The 18,945-nt window shown below is 36.2% G+C and overlaps 1 protein-coding gene across 2 annotated transcripts in view; it reads left to right on the forward strand.

Moving 5' to 3' along the window:
• LOC106880662 (E3 ubiquitin-protein ligase RNF31) overlaps positions 1-18,945 on the forward strand; it is a 54,230-nt gene that overhangs the window by 6,696 nt on the left and 28,589 nt on the right. For both annotated transcript variants that reach the window (XM_014930710.2, XM_014930711.2), the window contains exons 3-10: positions 3,343-3,547; positions 5,326-5,457; positions 7,881-8,066; positions 9,397-9,424; positions 10,655-10,805; positions 11,976-12,030; positions 13,683-14,546; positions 16,066-16,425. In XM_014930710.2, the coding sequence (XP_014786196.1) occupies positions 3,343-3,547; positions 5,326-5,457; positions 7,881-8,066; positions 9,397-9,424; positions 10,655-10,805; positions 11,976-12,030; positions 13,683-14,546; positions 16,066-16,425 (1,981 nt within the window). The remainder of the gene's footprint in view (positions 1-3,342; positions 3,548-5,325; positions 5,458-7,880; positions 8,067-9,396; positions 9,425-10,654; positions 10,806-11,975; positions 12,031-13,682; positions 14,547-16,065; positions 16,426-18,945) is intronic.

An 18,945-nucleotide genomic window follows, 5' to 3' on the forward strand; every position in this document is an offset into this window, starting at 1 on the left:
AGACACGTATACCCTTAACGTAGTTCTCGGGAATATTCATCATGACACAGTGTGACAAGGCTGACCCTTTGAATTACAGGCACAACAGAAACAGGAAGTAAGAGTGAGAGAAAGTTGTGAAAGATTACAGCAGGGTTCCCCACCATTCCCTGCCGGACCTTGTGGAGTTTTAGGTGTTTTCGCTCAATAAAAGCTCACAACTCTCGGTCTGGGAATCAAAACCGCGATCCTATGACCGCGAGTCCGCTGCCCTAACCACTGGGCCATTGTACGTCCACCTCTAGGGAGTAATGATCAGGTAAACAGCTGGAGGGTAAAATAAAATAGGGGAAACACAAAGATGAGTCCTTTTGGTAGGTACAAGTGGATAGGGTATGCAATTAGCTTGTTCAGAGAAGCATATGTTGTTCTAGCTATGGTAGAAGTTGTTGACAAAAGAAACAATACATCTGGGTGAGATGTGAATATTTGTCAGTCAGTTCTTTTGGATATGGTCCTGTGTGTATCAGAAGCACTGTCCCAGATTTATGAGTAATATTCCAATATAGATGACATTTAATCTTTCTAAAAAGTCAGCAACTTATGAAGGATGAAGTATTTTCTGATCCTGAAGATGAATCCTTGTGTTTAGGATGTATTGGCTCATCTCATAAATAATGCATTTTTTTCAGTTGCATGAACTAAAAGTCAGAGGGGGATGGGATAAACTACCTGCACCAGCTTGCTATAAAAGCAGGTAGTAATTTTACCTTGTTCTTATTTTTAGTGCACTTATTCTTAGTGCAAGTTTTGAAGAGTGCAGTTTGATTTTAGCAGTTATTTTTTCAAAGCTATAATGGAAGTGACAAAGGAACATATTTGGCATATTTTGTTTTATGAGTTCAATAAAGGCAACAACTCAAAGGAAAGTGTGAGAAATATTAATGCAGTGTATGGGGATTGGACAATAAGTGTAAGCCAGTGTCAATGGTGGTTCCAGAAATTCCGAACCTAGAAGATGAGTCTCATCCTGGAAGACCAGTAGAGCTTGACAAGGACCTCCTGCAAACCCTGGTAGAACAAAATCCCATCGTAACTGTTGAGGAACTAGCAGAAAAGCTTGGATTTGGTAATTCAACCAAATCAACGGGTTCCTCACAAACTTTCTGAGTCTAATCATGTGCTGAGAGTGAATGTGTGCTCTTCTTTGCTGTCACATCTCACGAATGAACCTTTTTGGGACTGAGTAGTGACTAGTGATGAGAAATGGGTTCTCTGTAAAAATGTCAAGCATCAAAGACAATGAGTAGGGAATGGAGAAACACCAGCACCTCCGGCTAAAAAGGTCTTCACCCACATAAGGCGTTGTTATCTGTTTGAAATATGAAAGGTTTAGTCCACTTTGAACTTTTAAATCCAGATCAAACAATAACAAAGGAGATCCACTGTGAGCAGCTTGAGTGGCTTAAGTCAGTGCTAGAAGAAAAAAAAACGACCATCTTTGGTTTCAAGAGGAAAGGTGTTCTTCCATCAGGATAATGCTTGGTCATATACAGCGAGGATGACATTCCAAAGGCTAGAGCCATTTGAATGGGAAACGATGCCCCACCCACCATATTCGCCAGACATGACTCCATCTGATTATCATTTATTCTGCATCCTTCAAAATCATTTAGACTGAAAAAATAGGAATTCTGTAGACGAGGTCAGAACAGTACTGGAGGAGTATTTTTTGTCATGGACAAGTGAATTTTGGAAGAGGGGCCTTGCAAATCTACCAGATAGATGGAAGAGTATTGTAGAAAATGAAGGAGAGCATATTTTAGATTAAAAAAGGACTTTGTTTATCTTAATTTTGAAAAATAAAAGAAGTTTTAAGCTCAGTAGTGTCTGGAGAAAGATGGGAGATTGTGATGTGATGCCATTTGCATATGAAGCCTCTGTTTTATTGAAGTGTGAGAAGGCTGTTGAAACTATAATTTGAAAGAAATTGGTGAAAGTATCATTGTAGCACTCTATTTGAAACAATGACAAGTTCTGGTAGTGTTGTTCTTACCCATTACATAGGCTTCTTAGTCTGACAAGTTGTTTGCTCATAAGCATTTTTAATGGTAGAAATCAATAATTTTGGTAAAAGAAAATAAGAGGTGAAAGCTTTGCTGATGCTAGTTAGAATGGTACATGTGGGAATGTTTTGTTGTTGACAAAGCCATTGTATATTTTCTGTGTTGTGTTTGTAAAAAGTATGGTGGTTGAGTGTAATAGTCTGAATTTGTGCTGTAATTTGGATTAGGGGATTTATGGGGTTATGATATCAAGAATTAACCTTTTGTAGAATTTTTGAGGGTGTGCAAAGGAGGTGATGGGTCTAGTTTTTTTTTTTTTTTTTTTTTTTTTTTTTTGTTAAGTTTTAGATTTGTTATAATTTTACTCATTTTCCAGATTTTTGGGATTTGGCAGTGCTGGTATGAGTAGTTGCAGGTGATGGTTAGAACAATAATTTCTTCAGACATTAGGATTTTGGGTGTGTTTCTGATTTTGTTTGGGGTTTAAGTTTTTAGGTTTCCCTATTGTGTTTTGGGTGTCTCTTGAGTGTCTCTTGGAAGCAGGACGCCTGTCAACCTCAACCATTGACGAGAAGATTCAGCAAGCTTGAGAGATGGTAATGATGAACCGGTTCACCATTAGAATCAGTTTAGGTGGAAAATGGGTAATTTTTGATTTGTGTTTGGCTTTATTGTGTGGTGAGAGATTGTTCAGAAATACCTGATAAGAGTTGTTGCTCAGTGTTGCAGCTTGGGCATGTTATTGTGACATAGTGTTGTGTGGCTGTTATTGTTGTTGTTCCTGTTGCTAATTACTCCAAAATGTTTTAGTATTTGTTTTGAGGTTTATATTGGCTACTAACACTTGCCACTTTTCTGTTTCTATGTGGTTTACTATTTTCTTTTGTCATTTCCTTGTTTAGTTATTTGATGCTGTTTTTTTTAAAATTTCTGTTGTAAGGAAGATGGACAGACACACTAAAGAGGAAGGTGCTGATCACCTGCCTAAGTATCTCAGGTGGATCAGAGAAGACACACATTTGCTGAAAGGAGTATTTAGCATAGAAGTAGTAGATCCTACCTGGGAGTGCAGCGGTTGAGTAGGAGCTGGCATTTTTTGAGGGTCAGACCAGTTGAACACTGGGGTCAATATAACTAACTCGCAGCCCTTTCCCCCAACAAATTCCAGGCCTTGTTCCTATAGTAAAAAGGTTATTAGAAAACTGTAACATGATACACCAGCCTTTCATTTGTCTTAATTTCTTGATTTATCTAATGTAAATGTAAAATGTCAAACATTTGTTCTCTTTGTTTAAAGGTGTCCAAGCCAAGAAGAAGGCCAGCAAATTGACACGAGGACTAAAGTAGCAGTAATCAGAGAGAATATGAAAAAAATGATATTAAATGGCTTCAGCATGGCAAACTTACATCACATTACTTTACAAATCTTGTATGTGTGTTGTAAGTTGAATATGAAGTTTGAAAAACATGATTTTACTGATCTCATCATTAAAAATGGAGAAGTGAGTAGCTCGATCTCTTCTATTTTGTTTTACCATCCATCTGTCTGTTTTGGAGATTAAGTTGAAAAACCAAAGGATATCACATTTATGATGGCATCTATAAAAAGAAAAGTCTTCGTTATAAATGCAACAATGAAATTATTCTTTAATCAAGCAAGAAACCACATACTCCAAGTCCTCAATACAAGATAACTTATATTTTACAGTCAATTATAGGAAGGTGACTACTGTCAAATAAACACAACAGAGCATCTTGAAAGGCTGGTAGATACTCAAGTGGTACAATATTGGATTAATTGGTAGAGATTAGTTAATCCTTCTGAGGTATGCCACATAATATAGTCTTCCAGTCATCTGAAATTTATATAACTAGCAGCAATACTTTTGCCTAAGTAATTCCTGCCTCAATATTTGTGAACTGTCAATAATGCATGTGTTTAGCATCACCAAACACTCTTAACAATGGATGCTTTATTAATAGCTATATTGCCTAAAAACAGCTTTGAATCAATTCTCAGGCACTGCACCTCTTTGTCACTTATAGTATCTACCTCCCAGCACCTCAGTGTTTCCAACTACTATCTCCCCCTCTTCCTCCTTATCCCTTTCATTACCATTGCCACGATTATTGTGAAGAATATTTCCAATAATATTGATTGGTTTGATTATTTCGATCAGTATTCAATTTTGTCTTTATACAATTCCTTATTCTCCCTTATAGACGGAATAGTTTAATTTACTGTATCTTTACTCATACTTAAGTATCCAAATTATATACAAAAATACATTTGCCTCTGGTTAAAATAATTATTATATATGTTTAATAGTAATCAATATTGATTCCTTTTCTGTGAGACTTGAAGATGCAAATATGGTGTGTTGAAATTTTCAGTGGATTTTACTTTGGAGCTGAATAAAATAACTTGATAAATTATTGGCTCATTATCAAAACACTGTTAGTACACCAGCAATTTGATGATTTATTTTCTAAGTTGCTAAAGACGGATCAACCTGACAGAATTGAAACTGGTCTGACTGATTCATTTTTGTGTATATCTGAAAATATCGTATATAAAGAGACAAGAGGTTTCCATCTGTTTATTTCACACAATGTTGGTTCAAATCGATTGGTATATTATGTGGTGTTGTTTAGCATTAGAAAATAATTTACTCTTTGTCTTCTGTGATTAAATTTTGGGATTTAAGAACCACATATTTTAGTGAGATGATTTAAAAATAGTGATAATTTTTAACCCATTTGTTACCATTTTTCTGTTGATACATGGTCCTTATTTCATTTAATTTTGAAAATAATAAAGAATTTATTAAAATCATTTTGTCATCATTAAGCTAGTGTTTGGAACATAAACTAACTTTAAAACAGGGAACTTGTATCATACAATTAGGGATGGTTTCAGACAGGTTGCTATGAAAAGGAATAAATAAATTTTACCCATTTTCAACTTACCACATACATTATAGAAGAATCACCAAAACATTTTCTTTATTTTTCTTCTCTCCTTTTTCTTTTCTATCTTTCCTTTATGGAAAATCACTGTTTGAAACATTGAAGTATCCCTTGTTTTTCTTCTTTATAATATACAATTAATTATGCTGTACTCCTGTTTGATGTTGTTTTATTTAATTCATGAAACCCTTAAAAATTTTACTGTATTTTATTTGTTGTCAATATTAATACTAGCGAGAAATAATTAGTAGTAAACCCTTATTAGAGAGATATCTAATTCCATTTTTTTAAAAAATGTTTTCTTTTATAGAGCAATCTACCTATCATCCAAAATTTTTTGTTATACCTTCAAAATCTTTGTAATGATCTGCTAAAAGCAACAGCTAGTACCAAACTGCAGATAATTCCCAAAAGATGTTATGATGATATTAAAAAAGTGAAAGTAAGTAACTTCTTTCATTTCTAATCAAATTTTTTTCTCTGAACTGTCATAGTGGTAGTAGTAGTGGTGGTGGAGGGGTATGTAAGGAAGAATAGCTAGGCTTGCAAATGCCATAAGTAAATCATCATCAACTCTTGGATATTATTGTCTTGAGTTCAAGGACTTATAGGGCCAGTCGCCCCAGCTTCCATGGCTTTTAATTGATCAAGAGTATACTGTCTCCCTTTGAATAGGATGTCAGTCTGTCACAGGGTTAGTAATTTACAGTTGAGTGGACTGGATCAATGTGAAAGAAAGTGTATTATTCAAGAACAAAATGCATTGCCCAGTTCTGGGAATTTAAACCAAAATCTGTGATCCTGAATGCAGCATCCTAACTACTAGGCCACATGCCTTTTTACAGTACAGTTCTTTCTAAAAAAAAAGTGAAATAGTATAGTTACAAAACTAATTGACAAAAACAATTAGACTAAATTCCAGCAATAATGGAAACTTCTTCTTACCATCCTATTTTACATTGAAATGCAGAACAGAAATTTGTAGGGATGGATAATCAACCTGGTGCCTTCTCTTTGTCTAGGGTCAACTTATCAAGACTCTCCTGCTGTGATGTGCTGCATGCATGCAGTCAGCCAGGCTTTTGTTTCCAGTCCATTCTTTGATATTCACCATTGTCGTTTAACGTCCGCTTTCCATGCTAGCATGGGTTGGACGATTTGACTGAGGACTGGTGAACCAGATGGCTACACCAAGCTCCAATCTGATTTGGCAGAGTTTCTACAGCTGGATGCCCTTCCTAATGCCAACCACTCCAAGAGTGTAGTGGGTGCTTGAGTATATCAACTTCAGTACTTGACTAGTACTCTATTTTATTTACCTTGGAAGAGTGAAAGATAAAGTTGATTTTAGTGAGAATTAAAACCTGGACATAAAAGACTAGAATAAATTCCAAAGGCATTTACACTGATGCTCTACCAACTCTGTAAAACAACCACCCTTAATTGGTTCTGATTTAGTTGCATAACCAACAGGCTTGAAAGGAGGTGGGTCAAGTGGATAACATCAACCCCAGTAAGATGAAAACCAAGGTTGACTTTGGTAATATTTGAACTCAGAACATAAACATTTGGAACAAATGTTGCAAAGCATTTTCCTAATGCTCTAATGATTCTGCCAATTCACTGCTCTTTATAACAATGGTGATGATGATGATGTTGCTGCTGCTGATGTATTATCAGTTACTACACAAAATGTGATTCAACTACCCATAATATCATATATAAGAGACAAATCTTACTTGAGAGACAATGCTTTCTTGATTCTTCTACATCAAAGAATTATATTTATGAAATGCAAAAAGAATAATGGTGTTATTATTTAAAACTCTCAACAAATATCTAAATCTCAGTAGACGAAGAAAAGAATATTGATTTTTGGAGTGATCAGTTTTCTTTTCTTTCTTATACAGCAGATGGCTGGCTGATACAGCATCCCAATTACCTTATATGGGTTAAGTAAATATTGACCAGTAGAATAGTTAATCATTGATTTTTGATGGTTGTCATTCATTTATTATACTGGCCCTTTACTAATTAAACTGACCATATTTGGCCCAAATATTCTACTTATTTTTATGTTTAAACTATCCAGATCTGGCTGCTCACACCTGTCCCACAATGTCATTCTAAAAATAAACAATGGCATCATCAAACTCTCAAAACTATGAAGTAATGTATGATTAATTGAAAACAGCATGAATAAATAAACATTGCATTTGACAGAGTAATCTGAATGCTAAATCACTGGATTAAAGTATGTAGATTGGTGAAAATATCCGTGTAGTGCATTTGTGCATCATGAGATGAAATCTGATCACTTACACAGACAACATATACTAACAGACAGATACATTATATAATGCTCATTTATACATACAGCTGTGGTGGCTAGTGGTCATCTCCACTTCTATGGTTTGTAGTGGTCATTTTATACACATATATGCTATCTATTAAGTCATTACACTCTAGATATGACACATAGGTATGGTATGTAGTGGTAATTTTACAGGGACACACAGCTATGATGTGTAACAGTTATTTTATATGCTAGATACAGTGCTACACAGATATGGTGTGTTGTAGTCATTTTACATACTAGATCCAGTGAAAATACTATGGTGTGTAGTAGTCTCAGCTATGGTTTGTAGTTATTTACATACATGCTAGTTGCAATGACACACACAGAACTACTATGTGTTGTGGTCACTTACATGGAAGATAACAGCCATATTATGACAGTAATAACAGGAAACAAAATATCATTACTATACATCATTACTTTCCGATTTTAGTCTTTAGTAGTTCTTTATTTTCTGTTTGTTTCTTTCACTTTTCATGTTTTAAGTTAATTTTCTGTTATTCTAGGGTGCTGATCATATTCTAAAAAAGATTGGATTCACCCCAGATTCCTCCAATGGAGCTAAAATATCGAAAAGTATGATTGCAGACAAGGCAGCACTCATATCATGGATTATAGATCTTGCTATTGCACAGTGTGAACTGATAAATTATATGAAAGACAAACATCCATATCCTGGCTTTATAAAGAAAGTAAGTGGCAAAGATGTTTGACAGTGGATTGAAGATAGTTTGATAATGAGTGATGGTCATCAATGGGATAACATAAAACAACAATTTGAATCATATTATAGGTGTATGTGCAAAAATAGATGTGTGTCAGGATGATACCACAGAATGATTATGTGCAGCATATGATTTTGAGGTAGAAGTTCATGATATTGTGACAATTGGGAGTATATATACATAAAGAGAGTCATTTAACATAACACCCATGCCCATACGCACACATACATACGTACATGGTGGCAGCAGCTCAATTTTGAGCAATGCTATTTATTACTTGATTGTTCTCCTAAACATGAGCATCACAGGTGTGGCTTTTCAATCCTGGTAGGGACCTACACTCTTTTGCATAGATGTAGCAACATTGGGTAGTTTTTGTAGCTGGTGTACGGAGAATTACCATTCAAGCTGACACACACCTGCGTCCCTTCATAGAACTTTTCATTGAGTGTTTTGCCTTTTTCAACTGTAGCCAGCCATAGTAGAGATGTTGAAAAACACTTAATAGAGATGTAAAAGTCAAGTGGTGCCTGTGCTTCAAGCTTTTTATTGAAGGAAGGCTTTGCACAAGACCAATCACACTCTAAACAACATTCACATTTTCCCCAAAAGAACTAGTCTACCTCTATGGATACAAAAATGAGGGGTTTCTCACTCCCAGCTGTTAGAAGGCCATTGGCTCTGCCGAGTTCATCTGCTCTATGTCCCAACACTTTTAGTGCTACTGATATGTAACTCAGTACAACCAGTCATGTGGTTGGGCCTTTGGTGATTAAATTGGCAGCCCTAATCAGCCTGCACTTACTAGATGCAGTAAGCTGTAGTAGTTGATACCCTGATATGGATTATAACTTTAACACAAGGCCACACACAAGGTCTCAAATCGTTAGGAAAAGGATATATGTGATACATGACAGTCAGTACATGGCTTTATGACTATCAAGAATATAAAGGTAACCTTTTACCTGTCCTGTGTATTTCATGTGATACACAGTACATATTTTTCTGGAGTCCATGCATCCTATTTGATTCACATTCTCAGTTTTTTTTCAACTGCCAGAATAACTTGGGACTTATGAAAGGAAAGCTTCAAATTACTCAGAATATATAAAACAAAAAGCTAACTAAAACTCTGACATTTAGGACTTACTTATGAAAATGCTTTGAACAGGCAAAGAGTTAAAGAATATAGTGTAGAATTATGATTATAGTGTCTTATGTTGTTCAAAGTTTTATATAGAATTCATTGCTGGTATTATTATTTGGTTGACTAATGACCTGCTTGTTCTTTTTGTAGCTCCTGGAAGAATCTGAAGTGGAGCAAGGTTGGTGATATGTAGTTATCTTCCCTTGTGTATATTTTCTATTTTACATCTTTTGCTTATAATTTTTTATAAAACTTATGTCTGGGAAATATTTCTTCTGTAGTTATTCATATTATGATTGTTGTAGATTGTGAGGTGGTGTGAAAGGTTGATGTTAACTCTCACAAAATTGATCCTGAACTACTGAATAAACTAAAGTAGCAAAAATTATAATTAAAATACCACAATATAATTTAAATATCTACTTGTTTTAACTCCTAGATATCCTTATGGCTGTTTAGTAATTACATATATAACATGTATGTATATGATACATATATAATACAAAACCACATTAAAATACAAATCTAAAACAAAAGAAAACACAAACATAACTGGAGAAAGAGAGGAAGAAAGAAAGAAAACATCAATTCAACACTAAGTGCTTCAATTGGTAGCACATCACAAAGTTCATTGGAACCTCTTGAAGCTTGGTGGACACAAAACTATAAACTTTTTGCCATCATCATTGTCTTAATGGACAATACATGCATGAGTCAGACAGAATTTATTGAGGCTGATTTTTTATGGCTGGATATCCTCCCTACCACCAACCCTCCTTTGTTTCCAATGCCTTAACACTTCTGCTGTGGAGGACAGGTCTTCTTGAGTACAGCAAAGTGCTAGGTATCTCAGTCCTTAGTCAAAGTGGATGTTGAATTGATGATGATATATATATATGTGTTTTGTGTGTGTATGTTGGTTGCTATCACCATTTTCTGTGGAGGCGCAATGGCCCAGTGGTTAGGGCAGCAGACTCGCGTTCATAGGATCACGGTTTCGATTCCCAGACCGGGCGTTGTGAGTGTTTATTGAGCAAAAACACCTAAAAGCTCCACGAGGCTCCAGCAGGGGATGGTGGCGGACCCTGCTGTACTCTTTCACCACAACTTTCTCTTACTTCTTGTTTTTGTTGTGCCTGTAATTCAAAGGGTCAGCCTTGTCACACTGTGTCACGCTGAATATCCCCAAGAACTACGTTAAGGGTACGCGTGTCTGTGGAGTGCTCAGCCATTTGCACATTAATTTCATGAGCAGGCTGTTCAGTTGATCGGATCAACTGGAACCCTCATCGTCGTAAGCGATGGAGTGCCAACAACAATCACCATTTTCTATTTTACTTGATTCTTTTCAAAATCCAGATTTTATTTTATTTACTTGCCAAATAAAATTATATTTATTCCTTTCCAGGATGTAGCATTTGTGGACAACCAAAGCCCAATATGATTTGTTCATCTTGTGAAGATAAACAATTGTGCACTAGTTGTGATGGTACCTGGCACTCACATCCAAAGCGTGTTGACCATATACGTTCTCTAATAAAAGATACTTCTCCACCGAGGTAAATTCTAAACATTTTCATACTATTTAAAAAGAGAATCTGGTGCATCGGAAAGAGAAATTGAGGAGAACATGTTGTGTCTTGTTAAGTGTCTGTAGCTATGAAGTGTATTGTAAATGTGAGGCAGAGGAATCAATTCCTGGTGAACTTGCTGTTAACAGATTTAACTGCCTAAGAGCAAATGTGGCTGTGTGGGTAAGAAGCTTGCTTCTCAACCATGAAGTTTCAGATGTAGTACCACTGTGTGGTACCTTTGGCAAGTGCCTTCTATTGTAGCTTTGAGTCAACCAAAACCTTGTGAGTGGATGTGGTTGACTGATTTTATGTCCAATAACACTTACACAATGCCTCACAGATCCTCTCCACCCTATTGACATGATCCAGAGGCAAGCCAAGGCAAGATATCCAGTGCCAGTACAGGTTGCAGGCTCAGCAATGTGGGAGAACAATGATCTCAAATGCAAGCAAAAGATCTCCAAAATGTTTAATGCCATTCCATGCAAATCTGGTTTTATATCAGAGTGACCTTCTCCTAGAGACAAGCTTCAACAAAACCTGAGGGGTGTCTCACCCCCAGTGGTCTTCCAGCATGCCAGACACCAACCTGGAATTTCTGAAGGCCCATGCTATTGCTAGACAGTTATTGAATCTACTCTAGGTTCATCTATCCTTTTGACAGGTCTTGTTTTTAATCCTGCTAGGTTTCTAGCCACCCTCCTCACCAGGCAAGCCTAGTGGGGATGCTGGTTCAGTCACTGACAACTTAGCTGTGCAACAGGTTGTACTGGGCTCCATGTTACCAGTAGCACTTGTGAGAGACCACACAAGAGACCTGACACACACACACACACACACACACACACACACACACACACACACACACACACACACACACACACACACACACACACACACACACACACACACACACATATGTATGTGTGTATCCTTGTCTTGATATTGGTTCGGAAGCAAACTTCTTAGCCACACACCCACACCTGTATGGTTGGAGCAACTCCTTTTACATGTTTGACTGCTTTTGAATGTAAAAGAGAATAGATCTTGTAATTAGATATTGAGAAAATATTTTCTGACTTGTTATTTGTAACAATTTAACATTAATGGAACTATTAACCCAGATAGATTTCTGTTTTCGTTTCTTTTCTTCAGTTTACTGTCTGGAATTTCAAGTTTACATCAGTCTGCAGATCCATATATCTCACAGGTAAGTTAGTTTTTTCTTTCTAACTCTAGTTATCCGACATGAACTTAAATTACTCAAGAATCCCTTTAGTTTTAGATCAACTTAGTTCTTAATTTGTTTCCCATAAAATTGTGGTTATATGTTATCATAGTAGTAGTGGTATATTATTTACATTATTTAAATTGGACGGATAGGTGTCCTGGTGGAATTTTGAACCCAACCTTGGGTTCTCATTCCTAAGGTATTTTTTGCTGATGTTATTATTATTATTATTATTATTATTTATTTATTTATTTTTTCTTATTCAAGGAACTGCCTGGAATTGAACTCGGAATCTTAGGGTTGATAGCCTACCCTCTTAGCCATTATGCTATATTCCCATGAATTATAGAGTGAATTCCAGGCAGTGCCTTGAATAAATAATGATAATAATAATAATAATAATAATAATAGTAACATCAGCAAAAAATACCTTAGGAATGAGAACCCAGGGTTGGGTTCAAAATTCCACCAGGACACCTGATGAAGGCTGGAGAGTAAATCAGTCGAAATGTTGTGGTAACAACAAACAAGATGGAGACACATATCTGTCCAATGTAAATAATGTACATAATTCCTCATCTCTCAAAATATTTGCAGAAAATAAACACAGAAAGCAGATTCATTGTTATTCTGTAAACAATACCAAATGGTATATTTCCTATTTGCTGCTAGTATTGACTAAGATGACGCTTAATGGTAAAAACAATGTTGCAGATGATAAAAGAGCTTCTATACTAGTGTGACAAATGTTAGTTCAACTTTAGTGATAATTCTAGTTAAGCAAACCATGTAATCTGGAAAGCAAGTTAAAAGTTCATGACTGGGTAAAGCTAGAGTTCTTTCACACTCAGTGTTGCAAAGGCAAGTTCAGTTGCCTGAGAAAGGCCTTAAGTTTGTGTGTGTTCCTATAAGTAAGTCTGCATGGTGCAAGCATTCATAGATGTGTTTCTTTATGGTATATGTATATTTGTGTGTATCCATACAAGTAAGTCTATAGCATGTCAGTCCATAGAAGTAAGTGTCTATAAGTATATGATGTGAACAACCATACAAGTGAAGATGTATACGTATCTGTACAGTTGAGTCTGTACAATGTGCATTTCCTTCCATACAAATATGCATAAATGTACATTTTCACTATCCAGCTAATGCATGGTTTCATTAAGAAAGTGTAGAAAATGGTTGATCTGTTCTGGAATGCCAGAGAAAGTAAAGGAATGTTAATCACTCATTGGTTGGTGATTAAAACCCATTTCACTTGCCCAGTAAAATGGTGTGCAACCAAATCACAATGTGGCATAGTTCATGGTGAAACATTTGCTTTAACGTGCAATGGTAATTATATTAGCTCTTCCCTCTCAGGTCGCAGGTAATGAAATAGAAACAGCAATTGTTAAGGAGCCACTCATATATTGAAAAGTAAATGTATCTTTATATGAACATAGGTTGCTAAAATGTTTTCTTTGATTTCTTGAAGAAATCTTTTTTTCACAATTAATGTAGGAAGTTTTACATTATTAGTAAAGTTTGAACTCAAAAAATGTCAAGTAAATGATTTTCTTCTAAAAACATTACTTGTCTTGTGTTACGGTTCTTTGCAGAATAAATATTTCATTAAACTGTTTTTTCAGAAACAATATCAAGATGCTTTGGATATGGATCCGAAGAAACTTGAACGTATTTTACAAGACCTGAGTAATACACTCGAGAGTATGGAATGTGACGAAAATTTTAATGCCAAAAAAATTGAATTGACACGCAAACGTACTGTTTTTACGAATGTCTATATAAAGAAAGTTGATAAAGAACTACAAAAATTAAGTCAACATATTGATAATGTGGATCGACACATTCAAACTCTTGTATTAGACGACAGGGATTTTTATGAACGAGATGAATATGTAGCCCTTACTCAAGACAAACAGTTTATCCAACAAAAAATATCTGAGTATAGGGAAAAACAAAAATATTATATGCTTTTACCATACAAGGATGGTAAATTATTTCCCAGTCATGCATTAAGTCAGCAAGAATATGGTTATATGTCTGATTCTCAATTCAATCGAGATAACCACAGATGTAAAGATTCTTCAGTAATGCTTTCTTCAAGTTATGGTAATTGGGAAAAATCTCCAGTGCATAAACCTCCAATGGTGCTCAGTGATAATTATCTTGAATTCCAAGACATAAATTTCTCTGTGCCACCTGAATCTAGTCAGCTAGATGAACTTGCACACTTAATAGGAAAATCTCCACAGAAAACACCGCCTTTAACAACACTTTTCTCAAGTTTTGGTGGTATTCCTGATGATGATAGTGGAATAATTTATTGGAAATGTTCTACATGTGGCCATAAAAATTCTCCAGACAGGGAAAAATGTTTTAATTGTGACAAGTGGAAAGAATGCAAAACTAGAAAAGACACACCTTCTTTTACTGAAGCAAATGAAAATATGTCTACAACTTTCCAAACGGTTGCTGCTGAACAAGATCAAGTAAGTGAAACTCTTGTAGGATTTTAATTGCTTTTGTGATCTAGAGCAGGGGTTTTCAAACTTTTTGACTTGTGGACCCCTTTATATTTCAGGCTTTACCCTTATAAACGCTTATGAAATTTATACATAAATATTTGCTTAAAATAACATATATTTTTACATTTATTTATTTAACAGTATTTAACAAATAGGTTTATTGTCAATTAAAAGATTTCGATTAAAAAACATATATAAAATCAAATTGCCCATAAAAAGTATTTGCTGTCCACGGACCCCCTGTCTTGTCCTTGCGGACCACAGTTTGAAAACCCCTGATCTAGAGTAATATCTATTGTATTCCAATGTTATTTGACTTAATCCTGATGTTATACTAGAGCAGGGGTCACCAAACTTTTTCAACTATCGACCCCCTTTAGCCACTTCTTCTTCCATATCGACCCCCTTTAGCCACTTCTCCTTCTGCATCAACCACCCTCCACATTTAAAATATCTTAATATCTTACCCTACCGTACCATGTCTTAAATGCGTACCAGGTACTGATGCTGGCAATTAAAATGTTAGCTAAAATATACATGTACGACAAATTAAGAGATTCTATTGAAGATGATGCACTTTTTACATTTAAAATTATGTGTTCAAGTATACAGTATTAAACTTTCAACTTGTATGAAATTGCTTTCACGGTTAGAAAATGTGAAAAACGCATCATATTGTTGGAATATCTTTAATTGAAATTGACAACGTCAAGGTGAGGGATGAGCATGGCGCTGACTAAGTATTTCAAGCAGTTCATCTGGGTGAGCTGGTGTTCCGCACGCTGACCCCCATTCGACCCCCTTGGTTATCATCGACTTCCCTGTAATTCCTTGCCAACCCTTAGGGGGTCCTTTGGACCCCTTTTGGTGATCCCTGTACTAGACCATATTGGCATAGATTGAACAATTTTCCACATTAACCAATGTATTTTGTTAGATGTTGGGATCGTTCTATTAGACTATGTAGATGTAGGCTTATGTATTATATAATTATTATTTCCATTTATTCATTTTTCTGTTATTTACATAACTAGCAATCATGTTCTACTTAACAAATCCCTTATCTATTTTTTATGTTTTTAGCATTATCTTCTCATTATTACAAACACCACTGTCTACCATTTATCTACCATTGTATTCAACTTCTAAATAGATTCTATTAGTAACTTGTAACTGTGATCAGGGAATAAGAGCCTCCTAAGACTAGAGAGTCCTGTAACAAGACAGAGAACTCTTGATTTTTATGAAAATATCAGCTTTATAAAATTTACAAACATTTAGAAATATTTCAATATTTAGGTTTTGCTGAAATGTTTTATAATTATTTATTATTTCTCTAACTGAATCACTGTGTTGATAAAAATTAGAATACTTGACCATTTCTACTGATTCCTCTTCATTTACTTCCCTGGATCCATTTATCTCTTTCTATGTCTCACTCTGCATTACCTGAATAAATAGTAATTTAAAATCTAATTTTCAGATTTTGTTAGAGAAAAAAATAGCTCAACAACAATACAGAAACTCTCTTCAAATGTTGTCTGAAGGCAACAACCCTTTTGATTATGAATCTGCAATAGAACCTACATCTCCATGCAGAACAGTGAATCAACCATGTATCAATTTAGAAGATGATAGAAAAAACCTGAGCTTTAACAAAGTTGACATGGCCACAGCATCTCCTGATGGTCCGGATAAAATTGAAAGGGTTAAAGTTTCATCTGAAGATCTGTCTCAAACCGGTGGGATGAAAGCTTTGCCTGAAGATCTGCATAAAATTGACGAGAAAAGGAGTCGAATTGAGATGGTAGTTGAAGCTGGAGAAATTGTCAAACAGTTACGGGTAAGGCTATTGAACCATTACTATTGCTAATTCAGCTACAATTAGTACTATAATAGTGAGCATTAATTAACGTCATTATTTAATGTCCATAATCATTGCTGGTATGGGTTGGATGGTTTAGCAGTACTTGATGGACCAAAGAGCTGCATTGTTCTCCAGTGTTTGCTTTTGCATGGTTTCTATGGCTGGATGCCCTTTCTAATGTCAACCACTTTACAGCATGTACAGGATGCTTTTTTATGTCACTAGTCCTAGAGAGGTTGCCATTTAGCTTATAAGACAACGAACCCCGAAATGGATGGCTTTATTCTAGGAAATGATGGGTAAAAGTATGAGAGAAGAAGTCAAAGCAGACCAGGTTTTTTGCTGTAGAGGGTCTACATGACTAGTCACATTTTAGAAGAGGCTGGGAGTGATTAACTGGAGCTAGAAAGCTATAAAGATAGTGGTGGTGAGAAATTAGGGTGGACCTTCAATGTATGAGATGGGTAGAAATGAGTGGAACTGAGAGACCAAGAGTGGGTGGCTGGAAGTTGCAAAAGAGCATTGGGGGGAGGGGGTTGAGTGATGGGAGAATGAGTGAGAGAGAGGAGGTAGGTGAGTACCAATGATACAAAAGTTAGTGGGGAATGAGAAGAATAGGAGATTACTGACTGTGGAGCAGTAGAATAGTTATGATGATACAGTAGACATGAGGAGGATGTGAGACTTATGTTGGTTGGGGAGGAGAGATAATTTAGTGGCTCAGTGGTTAGGAGGTGATCAATGAAAGTGTGGGTAGACAGAACTGCATTAACGGATGTAGGATGGACAACGAGTATAATGGTTCTGGATAGTAAGAAAAACGAGCGGTATCAAGGAAGAGCTACCTTTAAGGAGGTGATGAGGATGACTTAAGGAAGAAGAGAATTGGGTGAAGGATCTAGTCTAACCATCATCATCATCATCATCGTTTAACGTCCGCTTTCCATGCTAGCATGGGTTGGACGATTTGACTGAGGACTGGTGAAACCGGATGGCAACACCAGGTTCCAATCTGATTTGGCAGAGTTTCTACAGCTGGATGCCCTTCCTAACGCCAACCACTCAGAGAGTGTAGTGGGTGCTTTTACGTGTCACCCGCACGAAGGCTAGTCAGGCGGTACTGGCAATGGCCAAGCTCAAAATGGTGTATTTTATGTGCCACCCGCACAAGAGCCAGTCCAGGGGCACTGGCAACGATCTCGCTTGAAAATCCTACGAAGGCCAGTCAGGCGGTACTGGCAATGGCCATGCTCAAAATGGTGTATTTTATGTGCCACCCGCACAAGAGCCAGTCCAGGGGCACTGGCAACGATCTCGCTCGAAAATCCTACGAAGGCAAACTGATGTACATAGACTTCTTTTAGTATTATGAATGGACTTTGAACTTAGGAGAATTCTCTTTGTTATTGTTTGTTCTACATCATCCACACTTGGTTTCCAACTTATACATAACATTGTAAAGGACTTAATTATTTTTATCCATTTTATATCACACTTTGTGAACAACAAACTGTGTTGTTAGTTACAGATTTTTAATGGGCCTATCATTGGACCACTGTATTTTTGGTGGTGAGAATGACAAGGGAGTGTCTTTTCAATTCAGGTGGAACAAATACCACAAAGTATTTTTGTTTGAAAGTTACCAGTTTATTAGTTTTCTTACTGCAGTTAAGTGTATATCTTTTATTGATATACGTTGATGAAATGTGTGTGTATGGATGGATGGACAGGTGGATGGATATGCATACATGCACGCATGCATACATACTTGCTTACATGCTCACATGCTTACATTCACAACTTCTCGTTTGATCAGAAATAATGAATAATTGACCTAAAGTAATCTAAACCGAGATGGTTCTCATGGTTAAGCTATCATTCTGATAATAATAATGATAATGAAATTATTGTGTATAATTCTCAGGTGCACTACAACTCATCAAAGGTGCATGTACAGTTCATAGAATTATGTACAGAGGTCAGGAAAGTGAACAGTGTATGAGTCATGATATGGGAGGGGATATCAGGTGTAGTGTTGGTGAATTCCGGGAAGCATGGAGGTTTTAAAGGATGACTCAACAGCTAACAACTGACGCAGGTAGTTTGTTCCATGCTTCAGCAACTTTGAGTATGAAAAAATGTTTCCAAAAGTCATGGGAGCGGTGCTGTTTTCTGACTTTGTAGGCATGGCCACATGTATTAGACACATGGAGTTCAAAAAGGTGCTCAATGTGGTTGTTGGCATGATGGTTAATGATTTTGTGGGTGTTTACCAAGTCAGTTGCCAGACGTCAGAGCTTCAATGTATCTATGCCCAGGGAAGCAAGGCGTTCAGAATATGGTAAATGCCTGATGGAGGGTATTCGCTTGGTTGTATGTCTCTGAACAGTTTCCAGGAGGTCTATGTCCTGAGCAAGATAGGGGTTCCAGACTGGTGATACAAATTCCAAGTGTGGCTGCACCATAATCATATACAACCTTAAATAGACAGCTGGA

Source organism: Octopus bimaculoides, chromosome 1, assembly GCF_001194135.2.
Source record: "Octopus bimaculoides isolate UCB-OBI-ISO-001 chromosome 1, ASM119413v2, whole genome shotgun sequence".
In the NCBI taxonomy this organism is placed as follows: domain Eukaryota; kingdom Metazoa; phylum Mollusca; class Cephalopoda; order Octopoda; family Octopodidae; genus Octopus; species Octopus bimaculoides.